General features: G+C 36.6%; 1 protein-coding gene across 4 annotated transcripts in view; it reads left to right on the top strand.

The window, feature by feature from the left end:
• The window catches only part of NUP153 (nucleoporin 153kDa), a 71,355-nt gene that overhangs the window by 12,719 nt on the left and 45,518 nt on the right, over positions 1 to 13,118 (top strand). For all 4 annotated transcript variants that reach the window (XM_014545185.1, XM_005873038.2, XM_005873037.2 and 1 more), the window contains exons 2-5: positions 3,319 to 3,544; positions 10,613 to 10,861; positions 10,993 to 11,132; positions 11,214 to 11,342. In XM_014545185.1, the coding sequence (XP_014400671.1) occupies positions 3,319 to 3,544; positions 10,613 to 10,861; positions 10,993 to 11,132; positions 11,214 to 11,342 (744 nt within the window). The remainder of the gene's footprint in view (positions 1 to 3,318; positions 3,545 to 10,612; positions 10,862 to 10,992; positions 11,133 to 11,213; positions 11,343 to 13,118) is intronic.

Raw genomic sequence — 13,118 nt, 5'->3', positions numbered from 1 at the left:
GATAGCAGGCCCGGATGGCGGCAGAGCAGGCGGGATGGCGCTGTCCCGCCCTGCCTGCAGTATGCAAATTAGCCGCCATCTTTGTTGGTGGTTAATTTGCATATTGTGCTGAGTAGCCAATGGGAGGTGTAGTGAAGGTATGGTCAATTACCATGTTTGTCTATTATTAGATAGGATATTTTATTATGATATACAGGGTGGGGCAAAAGTAGGCTTACAGTTCATATGGAAAAGAATACAATACTTAATAAATAATAATGGAAGAATAAACTTTTGAGTACTCAAAACTATAAACCTACATTTCCCCCACCCTGTGTTTTATTTATTTTATTATTTTAAAAATATTTTTATTGATTTCAGAGAGGAAGGGAGAGGGAGAGAGAGAGAGAAACATCAATAATGGGAGAGAATCATTGATTGGCTGCTTCCTGCATGCCCAACACTGGGAACGGAGCCCCACAACCAGGGCATGTGCCCTGACCTGGAATCCGAACCGTGACTCATGGTTCATAGGTTGACACTCAACCACTGAGCCACACCAGGCAGGCCCCCCCCTGTATTTTATTGATTTTTTTTTTTTTTTTACAGTGAGGAAGGGAGAGGGATAGAGAGTTAGAAACATCGAAGAGAGAGAAACATCGATCAGCTGCCTCCTGCACACCCCCTACCGGGGATGTGCCTGCAACCAAGGTACATGCCCTTTACCGGAATCGAACCCAGGACCCTTTGGTCCGCAGGCCGACGCTCTATCCACTGAGCCACACTGGTCAGGGCCCACCCTGTATTTTAATTGTCTGACTAGTGCTCCACATTATGTTTTCCAGATAACAATCTTAAGACTTAAGTATACATAATTTTATTAACCTCTAATAGAGGGACTTTCCCCTAAAATGTATTGTAATTGTGTTAAATGTATCTAATTTCCTGCTCTCTTTAACTAGAAGGGTGATTCTCAAATTTTAGCATACATCAAAGACATTTGGGAGTGTTTGCTAAAACAGGTGAGCCCTATCTCCTGACTTTTGTAGAGCTGGGAAAGAGCCTGAGATGGTGTTGATATTACTGGTAAAGGGACCACTAGTACTAGAGTATACTGAGCTTAATTTAACTTTTCTTGATTACTTAAGGTCATTTATCATACAAATATATACTGAAGTACAGTCATGTTTTTTTCTTATAATGGTTCCAGGTCAGTTTTATCGTCTGTATTTCTTTTTACTGTCAAGTTCTTTGTGCTCTTACTCACTGTAATTTTCTTGTTCTAAGTTGCTGTGGGCTGAGATAGATAAATTGGTTAGATTTTAGTTTAGAAAAGAGAAGGTCTCCAAGCAAAGTTCTTTAGCTTTAGTTAATGAGCTTTATTATATCAATTTTGACTGTTTAGTTTTGATTACTGATTATTTTCCACAACATCTAATGCTGCCACAGATGTGATCTTTGGTTAAGTATGATATTAATTTAAGTTCTGTACTTGCCTCAGGTGAGTAGGGATCACAGGAATCTCTAATACTTTTAGTAGCTAAACACCTTAGAGGATGTCCACAAAAGGCTTACTTTACTAAATTCTCGCTATAGTGCTTTAGCTAATTTATCATTTCATATCAAATATGTGTCTTACATTTTTTCAGGTCTTATTTGAATTGTTGTAGCTTGATAGCACTTTCAAGTCTTTTGAAATATGAGGGGGGTAATTAAATATTAAGTATAAGTAATATGTAAAAACAATATATATGTATGTTTTTTATAAATATTAATTACATTTGGCGTAAAAACAATATATATGTATGTTTTTTATAAATATTACATTTGGATGTAGGTTTATAATCTGTTTCCAAAGTAATTAATACTACGTAACATTAGCATAGAAAAAGGGAACAGTGCAGTTGTGTTTGTAGTAGTGAGTATTCTAGGGCTGCTGGCTTCTTGTGTTTACTAGAGAGCTTACATTGTAGATCTGTTTAAAATATTTGTTTGTAGAATACATTGAAAAATAATTACATATTTCCCAGTTGTTCCCTACCCTTTTTTAATCAATAAGGAAAATACGAGTCAAATTCCTGTATCAGGTGTCTTCCATCTTTTCTGTTGACAGGATTTTTCAAGGCCTCTTTGTCTTGGGTTTGCTTTCATGGTTGATTTATGTATTCTGCCTTGACTTCATTGTTTTTTGTACCTGCCAACTCATTTTTCCCCTTGCTTGACTTTTTCTCTGAAATTCTACTAATGCTACTTCATGTAGGTCATTGTTGCCTAAAATTGGTTTTCTCACCCCAGTTTGTTTCTGATAGTTTTTTCCCATCATTAGTGATCAAATTATCAGTATATGTTTGTTATATTTTGTAAATTGCAAAGTGCTTTCACATAATTTCATTGGATTTTTATTATAATTCATATCAGGTAATAGCAGGAGGGGGTGTTACTCTTATTTTACCTAAAGTTAATAAAAGTACAGGAAGGTAGTACTGAAACTTTATAGGTCCTGCCAATCTCCACCTATGCTTTTACTCTATCCTAGATATACCATAGTAGTTGTGCTTGTATCTGGGGCAAGTTATTTAACTTCAATGTCCCTTCATCCATAAAGTGGCACTATTAATACCAACTTAAAAAAGTATTGTGAGGATTAAATTGAATAATATGTATAAATTGCTTAGAATAGTCCCTAGCACATAGCAAAGCTACACTGAATATTAATACTGATAAACATTTTTTCTCCCTTTAAAAGTTACCATAATAAAATTAATTCTTCAGATTTTCAGGCAATATTTGGTATGAAATTTTACCATCAAAAAGTATCTTATATTATTTCTTGAGTTTGTTATGATAGATTAGTTCTCTTATTGTCTGTCTTTAAAAAAAGTCTAGTTTTTATTTGTCTAAATTTTTCTTTTTTTAAAGATTGTGCAATAAAGTAATTGCTTGAGGAAGCTGTTGACGGTATTGTTTATACTGCTTCCTTTAATATGCTGAGATCAAAATGGATGCCTTTTCTCAGATTTTAATATTTTAGTGCATATCTTATTACTAAGTGTAAAACTTTTGCTTATCCGGTGGCCTATTGGAGTTTCTTGAAGATTCTAGTATGGCCATTTGGGGTAATTATTGACTCATGGTTATACGCATATGGGAGGAAGAAAAAGTAGGAATTTGTCTATAGAATTTGTAAAATACCATTATTTCAGCATTAGCCCCAGTAACTGAATTTTAGGAAACTTTGTTGGAAGGAAATACTTGTGTTTTTCTTGGTATGGCTCTTTGTAAATTGGTACCTAAAAAGATAAATTACTAAAACTGTCTCACATGTTTTTCCCCCAACAGGGCATTCTTAGCAGGGTTACAGAATCTGTTAAGAATATTGTGCCAGGATGGCTACAGAGATACTTCAACAAGAATGAAGATGTATGCAGCTGCTCAGCAGACACCAGAGAGGTACCACAGTGGCCAGAAAATAGAGAAGATGATCATCTGATATATGCTGATGAGGAGAGTGCTAATATTCATGATGGGAGAATCACTCCTGAGCCAACAGTCAGTAATACAGAAGGTAAATAGAACATGAATATTTTTTTATGAATGATAGGCTTTTATGTCCGTGAAAGCCGCAACCTGCACGGCTAGGTTTCAGGATCTAGAAAAGGGCTGCACACAAATGAATACACTAGACAAGAAATATGAATTTGGAAATTACGGGGCACCAGGCGGAGACCCTCTCTCTAGTGGAAAGGCTTCACTGGGGCCCAGACCCTGTTAGCTTTTATTCAATTTTAGAATACACATCTTGCCCTTAGGCAGGCAGAAAATTCCGGTAGCATCAGACTATCTTAAAGGTCAGTAAATATTAGTAAAGATTTACTTTGAGCCTATTAGGTCAGGAAATTGCTTTAGCCACCATTGTCTTGACAGAACAGTTGGTGCATAGCTTTTAGCCCTTGCCAAAGCTCAAGGTCCATCAGCCTTCTGGGTTCCCTGTTTGCACTTTCATGATAGTGTAGATAATGGATAGCTTCTAGTACATGTCCTAAATATAAATATTTTTATATTATCTGGCTGTGGTAAATTTGGGTAATACATAATCAATGTAGGAGGAGGGTGATTATCAGGTTCAAATTAGGTATCTTTTTTTGTCCGCTTTGTTTATTAAACTAAGGCTGACATACAGCTAAGAGTGCAAGTTCTGATTTAGACTTTGGTTTTGAATTTTCATGCCATCAGTTGTTAGCCATGTGGCTTTGGGCAAGGTAATCTATTTTCTCCTCTGTAACCTCATAAATTCTTTTAAAAATAAACGTGAAGCCCTTAGAATAGGTCCTGGAACTAAGGGAGAACTGTATAAATGTTAACTATTATAATGAAACTAATAATGCCTCCCGCAGCACATGAATTTAGGTATGGTATAACTGCAGTTGGCTCCTGTCTTCTCTGCAGCAAGCTCAACTGGGTCATCTCATTAATCTTACAATTAAGTGACTACATTTTAAAGGCTTGAACTTTTTAGGATCCACTTACAGCATTAAGGTGGGGTTTACAAATATTAAAATTACCCATGAAAAGAATATGGCATCTTTTGGAAATAATACTCTGTCATTTCACTTTAGATATTTTTTACAGCTTCACTGAGGTATAATTTATGTATCATAGAACTAACCCATTTAAAGTGTACAGTCCAGTGGTTTTTGTATGTTCACAGAGTTGTTCAGCCATCACTCTACTCAGTTTGAGAACATTGGGTGTCTAGATTATTTTCTGCTAGGTGAGTGGAATGAGTTGATGAGGAGAAATCATACAGTCTTTGTCCTTTTGTGACTGGCTTATTTCACTTAGCTTAATGTCTTTGAGGTTCATTCATGTTGTAGTGTATACCAGAATTTATTTCCTTTTAAGGTCTGATTAATATTCCATTGCATATATATACCACATTTATTCATCTGTCACTGACACTTTGATTGTTTCTACCTTTTGGCTATTCTGAATAATGTTGTTAGGAACATGGTTCAACAGATCTCTTTGAGACCATGTTTTCAGTTCTTTTGGTTGTATACCCGGAAGTGGAATTGCTTAGGTCATATGGTAATTCTATTTTAAATTTTGAGAACAGAGTCTGCACCATTTCCTATTTCCTACCAACAGTGCACAAGGGTTTCTCCACATCCTTGCCCAAATGTATTTTCTGCCTTGCTGATGGTAGCTGTCCTAATGGATATAAGGTGGTATCTCTTCTTGGGTTTGATTTGTATTTCTCTAATGATGAGTGATGTTGAGCATCTTTTCATATGCTTGTTGGTCATTTGTATATCACCTTTGGAGAAATGTCTTGTTCAAATCTTTGCCCAATTTTTAATCAGATTATTTGACTTTTTTGTTTTGTGGTTTTTTTTATATAATCTGGATATTGGCACCTTATCAAATATATGACTTGCAAATACTTTCTACCATTCCGTGAGTTGCCTTTTCACTCTATGGATTGTCTTTTAGTGCACAAAAGTGTTTGAGTTTGATATAGTTCCATATATCTGGTTTTCTTTGGTTGCCTCTCATGTCCAAGAAATCATTGTCACCACCAACATCATGAAGCTTTTCCACTCTGTTTTCTTCTAGGAATTTTATAAAAGTTTTTGATGTTATGTTTAGGTCTTTCATCCATTTTGAGTTAATTTTTGTTTATTGTTTAAGATAAGTGTCCAATTTCATTCTTTTGCATGTGGATATTCAGTTTTCCCGACACCATTTGTTGAAGAGACTGTTCTTCCTCCATTGAGTGGTGGTCTTGGTACCCCGGTCAAAGATTATTTGACCATATATGCAAGGGCTTGTTTTTGGGCTCTGTATTCCATTTAATCTATAAAAGTGCTAATTTATATTAACAATTTCCTAATGATGAATGATTGCTTGTGTCCCTTGATTAACTCTCCCCAGTGAATGTGATCCTAGGCAAATAATTTTAACAGGTCTGTTAAGAACTTTGGACATATTAAAATAACTATTTTAAAGCCTTTGTCTGTTACGTATAACCCTGGCTATCTTGGGTTCAATTTCTTTTGACTATTTTTTCTCCCCACTGTGGATAACAGTTTTCTTTTTTTGTGTGTATATCAAGTGATTTTTTACTAAATATTGTCATTTTGAATAATATATGTGGAGATTCCAGATTCTATTATCTTCCTCTGAAGAGTATTTTTTATCCTCAACTGAGGACATGTTTTTATTGATTTGAGAGAGAGAAAAACATTGATGTGAAAGAGAAACATCTATTGGCTGCCTGTTGCACACACCCCAACCAGGGACCAAACCTGCAACCTAGGTATGTGCCCTGATGGGGAATCTAACCCACGACCTTTTGGTGTACAGGGTGATACTCCTACCAACTGAGCCACCTGGCCAGGGCAAAAATGCATTTTAATACACCTAATCTACCAAACATCATAGCTTAGCCTAGCCTACCTTTAAGATGCTCAGAACACAACATCCCCCCAAAAAGCTGGCAACACAGTGTACTGTAGAGCAGGGGTCCTCAAACTTTTTAAACAGGGGGCCAGTTCACTGTCCCTCATACCGTTGGAGGGCCGGACTATAGTTTAAAAAAAAACTATGAACAAATTCCTATGCACACTGCACATATCTTATTTTGAAGTAAAAAAACAAAATGGGAACAAATACAATATTTGTATTTGCATGTGGCCCGCGGGCCGTAGTTTGAGGACCCCTGCTGTAGAGTATCAGTATCAGTTGTTTACCCTTGTGATCTAATGCCTGACTGGGAGCCGCATCAGGAGAGGATCTTATTGCACATTGCTATCTCAAAAAAAAAAAAAAGATAAAAATTCAAAGTAGTTTTTACTTAATATATATTGCTTTCTCACCATCATAAGATCAAAAAATCTTAAGTTGAATGATTTTTAGTTAAGTCAGAGACCATCTGCACTAAATTCCAAAAGACTTCCCCCAATGACATATCTATATTTTTGTACCAGTGCTATAATGTTTTAAATATGATAGCTTTAGAACACATTTAATGGCTCTAAAAGTTATTTCAGCCTACCCACATTCATTCCCCTTATTCTTTTTTAGAATTTCTATATTCATCTTCAAGAGTATTTTCAAAAACTTTAGAATCCTTTGTCAAGTTTCCAAAAGACTCTTCCAGTTAGGTTGGAATAACAGGTTTCCCAGACTAGCAAATAACTATAAAGTTGGATAAAATACAAGAAACAACAACTTTCAGACAATAGACACATATGCACACACACACACACACACACAACTTCACAAAGTCAACTTTATCTCTACCTAGCTCTCTGGGAACATTTTCAGACTTGGCAGAGCACTGAAGTCCAAGCAAAAACACATCAGGCAGAAATGAGAATTAAGGGCGTTGAACAGTAGAAAACGGTGTAGGCCTCCATAAGTCCACATGGGAGTATCCAGAGAGGATGAGCCCACCTAAGGCTTACCAAATAACAGCTGCTAGAGAGTTGAGAAAACATTCTAAATGAGCAGTGCTTGGGAAAAAAGCAGTGCTGAGAACACTGAAGTTCCAGGGCTGCCAGAATTTAGAAACCCTACAACACCTCCTTAAATCCCTAGCTGAGATACCAGAATACTATATGTCAACTGTAATTGAGAAATAGAAAGTGATTTTAAAAAACACCCCAAAATGAATGGTTTCAGCCAGCAATGAAAAATTGCTTGTAATATTTCAGATTATATTACTCTGATCTTACTGATTAAAAATAAATTTGATATTATTAATCTTAGTAATAAGAGTGTGAATCAATAAGCAATTAATAGAAGACATATAAATTACCAATGAATATAGGGAAGGATGCTCAATATCCCTCTTATTTAAATAAATAATGATGCCATTTAACATGTTATGGTGACAAATCAAAAACAGTTAATATCCAGTGACAGTACAGGGGAAATGTACATTGTTAGTTGCTATGTGTGGGAGAGTAATTTGACGGGAAATTTTTGGATCACAATGTTATAAGCAAAAATGAGTATGTACTCTGATCCACTATGACAGAGCACTTTCCCATGTAATCGTGTATCCTATTGATTCCCAGGATACCTCCAACCACACAGGCTGTTTTATGGGCCCAACCTTAGACTTACAGAATCAGATTTTTAAAAAAATATATATTTCTTTATTGATTGCAGAGAGGAAGGGAGAAGGAGAGAGATAGAAACATCAATGATGAGAGAGAATCATTGATTGGCTGCCTCCTGCACACTCCACACTGGGGATGGAGCCCGCAACCCAGGCATGTGCCTTTGGCCGGAATCGAACCTGGGACCCTTCAGTCCACAGGCCGATGCTCTATCCACTGAGCCAAGCCGGCTAGGGCAAAATCAGATTTTTTTGTGAGTGGCTTAGGAATATTTGTTTCATAATTTCTTCTCATGTCTCTCTTACATACTTAAAGAATCATAGCTTTATCCAAAAGAATACTCTTAAAAGTATGCAGATAAAAGTGCATGCATGTTTGATGGAGTATTGGGGAAATAATCATAAATAATGAAAATAAATCAGTATGATACAATACAATGTGGTCTTTAAAGTGAATGTTCTGTATGTAGAGACAAAATTATATTGGTAAATGAAAAAAGTCACGGAACAGGATGCATAAGCATAATTATGTGATTAGGGAAAACATATATTTGTGTACGCACAGAGTAGTGCCCCTTTCCTTGTCCACTGTTTTACTTTCCGTGGTTTTAGTTAACCGTTGTCATTTGTGGTATGAAAATATTGGAAAATTCCAGACATAAACAGTTCCCAAGTTTTACATTGCATGCTGTTCTGAGTAGCGTGATGAAATTTTGTGTCATCCCGCTGAGACACGAATCATCCCTTTATCCAACGTCTACATGCTCCCTGCTCGTTAGTTACCAGTTATCAGATTGAATGCAGTGCTCTTCAAGTAACCCTTATTCAACTGCCCCCAAGTGCTCAAGAGAAACTGGAAAGTACTTCCTGTAAGTGAAAGGAGAAAGTTCTCAACCTAATAGGGAACGAAAGAAAATCCTATGCTGAGGCTGCTAAAATCTACGGTTAAGAATGAGTCTTCTATCTGTGAAATTGTGAAGAAGGTAAAAAAAAATTGTGCTATTTTTGCTGTTAGAACTTTTGCGGCTTCAAAAGTTACAGCTTCAGTGCATTAGTGCTTAGTTAAGATGGAAAGGGCATTAAATTTGTGGGTGGAAGATACGAACAGAAAACATGTTCTGAGTGATAATATATTGTGCCAGAAAGCATTGAGCCTATACAAAGACTTGAGCAAAGTGTCCCCTGAAATGAATGACCACATTCACATAACTTTTATTACAGCATGTTGTTATAATTATTCTATTTTATTAGTTGCTAATCTCTTACAGTGCCTAATTTATAGAATAAACCTTATTAATGGTATGTATGCCAAAAAAACATAGTATATATAGGGTTTGGTACTGTTTGCAGTTTCAGGTATCCACAGTGGGGTCTTTGAACATAACTTTCATGGAGAAAGGGGGACTATTGTAAATTATCTGGGAGAATGTACACATTTAATAGTGGTTTCTAGAGGAATAGACTTACCCCCCCCCTTTTTCTTTTAAATCATCAAACCGAGGATATGTTTATTGATATGAGAGAGAGAGAGAGAGAGAGAGAAAGAGAAACTGATATGAGAGAGAAAAATTGATTGGTTGCTTCCTGGACTTTCCCGACTGGGGATTGAACCCACAACCTGGGTATGTTCCCTGACCAAGAATCAAACCTGAAACCTTTTAGTGCATGGAACAACGTTCCATTCAACTGAGCCACATTGGCCAGGGCTATCCTTTTTGTTTTGTGAATGTCTTATATAGCTTCGATTTTCTTACTAATGGTTTTTATACTGATACTAGAGGCCTGGTGCACAAAAATTTGTCACTGGGGGGGGGGCCCTCAGCCCGGCCTGTACCCTCTCCCAGTCTGGGACCCCTCAGGGGATGTCCATCTGCTGGCTTAGGCCTGCTCCCCGGGGGGATCGGGCCTAAGCTGGCAGTCAGACATCCCTCTGGCATCCCGGGAGCCCTCGGGGGATGTCCACTTGCCAGCGGGGAGTAGGCCTAAGCTGCAGTCAGACATCCTTAGCACTGCTGAGGAGGCAGGAGAGGCTCCTGCCACCACTGCTGTGCTGGCAGCCGTCAGCCTGGCTTGTGGCTGAGCAGAGCTCCCCCATGTGGGAGCACACTGACCACCAGGGGGCAGCTCCTGCATTGAGCGTCTGCCCCCTGGGTGGTCAGTGTGTGTCATAGTGACCAGTCATTCTCAGTCGTTCTGCTGTTAGGGTCAGTTTGCATATTACCCTTTAATTATATAGGATTAATTCAAGGAAAATCACTTTTGGAAGTTGGTATGTGAACAGTGAAATATATTTTGACACTATTTTAGGTAAATTAATTTCAGTTATTTGAAACTTTTTTTTGGCTAAAGAATGTTTCAGTTGGGTTTATCATGGGAGGCCTCAGTGATTTGAATTGAAGTTATATTTAGTATATAGTATGCTTTCTCAAAGTAAAACCAGCATTTTGTTGTGTTTGTTTTGCTTTTTTAAAGTTATATATTCAATATTAATACTTTTCTTTTAAGAACCCTCAACAACTAGTACTGCTTCAAATTATCCAGATGTATTAACAAGGCCTTCTCTTCATCGGAGCCATCTGAATTTCTCCATGTTGGAATCTCCTACATTACACTGTCAGCCCTCCACATCCTCGGCATTCCCAATTGGCAGTTCTGGATTTTCCCTTGTAAAGGAAATTAAAGATTCTACCTCTCAGCATGATGATGATAACATCTCAACTACCAGTGGGTTTTCTTCAAGAGCTTCTGATAAAGGTATTCTTGGCATTTGGTAGTAAAATTAAATTTCATAGTATAATTTTTTCTAACTTAGTTTTAATTTTCATTTTCTATTTATAAAAATTACAATTAATGCTGTTATTATGCATTACATATTTTTGTTTCAGATATAACTGTTTCAAAGAATACTTCAGTGCTCCCCCTGTGGTCCCCAGAGGCTGAACGGTCTCATTCACTCTCACAGCACACTGCCACCAGCTCAAAGAAACCAGCATTCAACTTGTCTGCCTTTGGGACACTTTCCCCTGTGAGTACTAATTGGAAGTGATTTAATCACATTAATTTAGAGTGTTTATTGCTTATAACTTATCATTGTATTTCTGTGCAGTCACTTGGGAGTTCTTCATTCCTTAAAACAAGTCAGCTTGGAGATTCTCCTTTTTATCCTGGAAAAACAACGTATGGTGGGGCAGCAGCTGCTGTAAGACAGCCTAAACTACAAAACACACCGTATCAGGTTGGTTTGAAAAAAAGAAGGATTGATGTTATTTAAAAAATTGATAAGTAACTTGGCACTCAATGAATTTTGGTTCAATCATTCTTTGGTAAAATGACAGATGTGTATATTACAAAATTCTTTTCATTTAGGGACTATATGAACATTATTTTAGACCTAAGCATACTTTTTGTACATTACATTTGTGTGTGTGTGTGTGTGTGTGTAGGAAGTGTGATGATTCCTTTTTTTTAAAAAAAAAATGAGGTGTAAGTTACATATAGTAAAATTTACCTTTATTAAGAGTATTTGAATTTTAACAAAACACATACAGTTGTGTAACCACTTCTGTAATCAAAATATTGAAGAAACATTTTCATCACCTCAAAATATTACATTGTGCATCTTTAATGAACCACTCTTCCTATTTCTACCCTTTGGCAACCACTGATCTGTTTTATTTCCCTATAGTTTTGGTTTTTCCAGAATGTTATATAAACTTACTTATATATGTAATTATATGTAATCTTTTGAATCTGGCTTATTCTATTTAATATGATGCATGAATTCAATCTGTATTTTTGCATATATCAATAGTTAGTTCCTTTTTATTGCTGAGTTATAATACAGTTTGTTTATCCATTTGGCAGTGAAAGAACACTTGGATTATTTACAATTTTTGGTTATTGTGAATAAAGCTGATGTGAGCATTAATTTTCATTTCTCTTGGGTAAATACCTAGAAGTTTTACTGCTGGATCATATTAAAAAAAAACAACATTAAACTTTATAATAATCTGTAACTGTTTTCCAAAGTGGCTGGTACCACTTTGCATTCCCACCAGTAATGTAAGAGGCTTCTGGCCAGCACTTGTTTTGATCAGCAGCTTATTTTCTGTTTTTTATTTTAGTCATTCTAATAGGCATATAGTGGAACTCCAACTGCTGTGGTTTTTATTTGTATTTCCCTAATGACATTGAGAATCTTTTCATGTGCTTATTTGCCATCAGTATATCTTCTTTAGTGAAATATCTCTTCAAATCTTTTGCCTGTTTTTAATATGCTTGTTTTCTTATTAATGCGTTTCAAGAGTTCCTTATTCAGGGTATAAGTCCTTTATTAGAAATGTATTTTGCAAATGTTTTTATCCTTTTCTCTGACTTGTCTTAATGTCTTTTAAGAGAATTTTTCTTTTGATGAGATTTGACATATTGGGTTTTTTTTTGCTTTTATGGTTCATGGTTTTGATGTAATCATTCTTGTGTAACCCAAGGTCACAGAGATTTTCTCTTATGTTTTCTTGTAGAAGCTTTATTTAGGTTTCAGATTAGGCCTGTAAATCATTTGAGTTAATTTTTGTATGTGACATGAGGTATGGATTAAGATTCATATTTTTAACATGAATGTCCAATTTCTTTAGTGTGTACCATTTGTTGAAAAGACTATACTTTCTCCATTGAATTGCCTTTGCACCTTTGTCAAAATCGTTTGACCACATTGTGGCTCTATTTCTAGACTTTCTATTTCTCATTGATCTATGTATCAATCCTTTTGCTAGCACTAAACTGTCTTGATTATTATAGCTTTACTGGTGGCCCAGTGCACGAAATTCGTGCAGGGCATGGGGAAGGGTGTGTGTGTCCCTCAGCCCGGCCTACACCCTCTCCAATCTGGGACATCCCTCTCACAATCCGGGACCGCTGGTTCCTAACCGCTCACCTGTCTGCCTGCCTGATTGCTCCTAACCACTCTGCCTGCGAGCCTTCTCTCCCCAACTGGCCCCCCGCCTTCCTGCTA

This window comes from Myotis brandtii, unplaced genomic scaffold, assembly GCF_000412655.1.
Source record: "Myotis brandtii unplaced genomic scaffold, ASM41265v1 scaffold398, whole genome shotgun sequence".
NCBI lineage: Eukaryota > Metazoa > Chordata > Mammalia > Chiroptera > Vespertilionidae > Myotis > Myotis brandtii.
The sequence above is the reverse complement of the archived record's forward strand: the minus strand, read 5'-3'. Positions and strand labels throughout refer to the sequence as shown.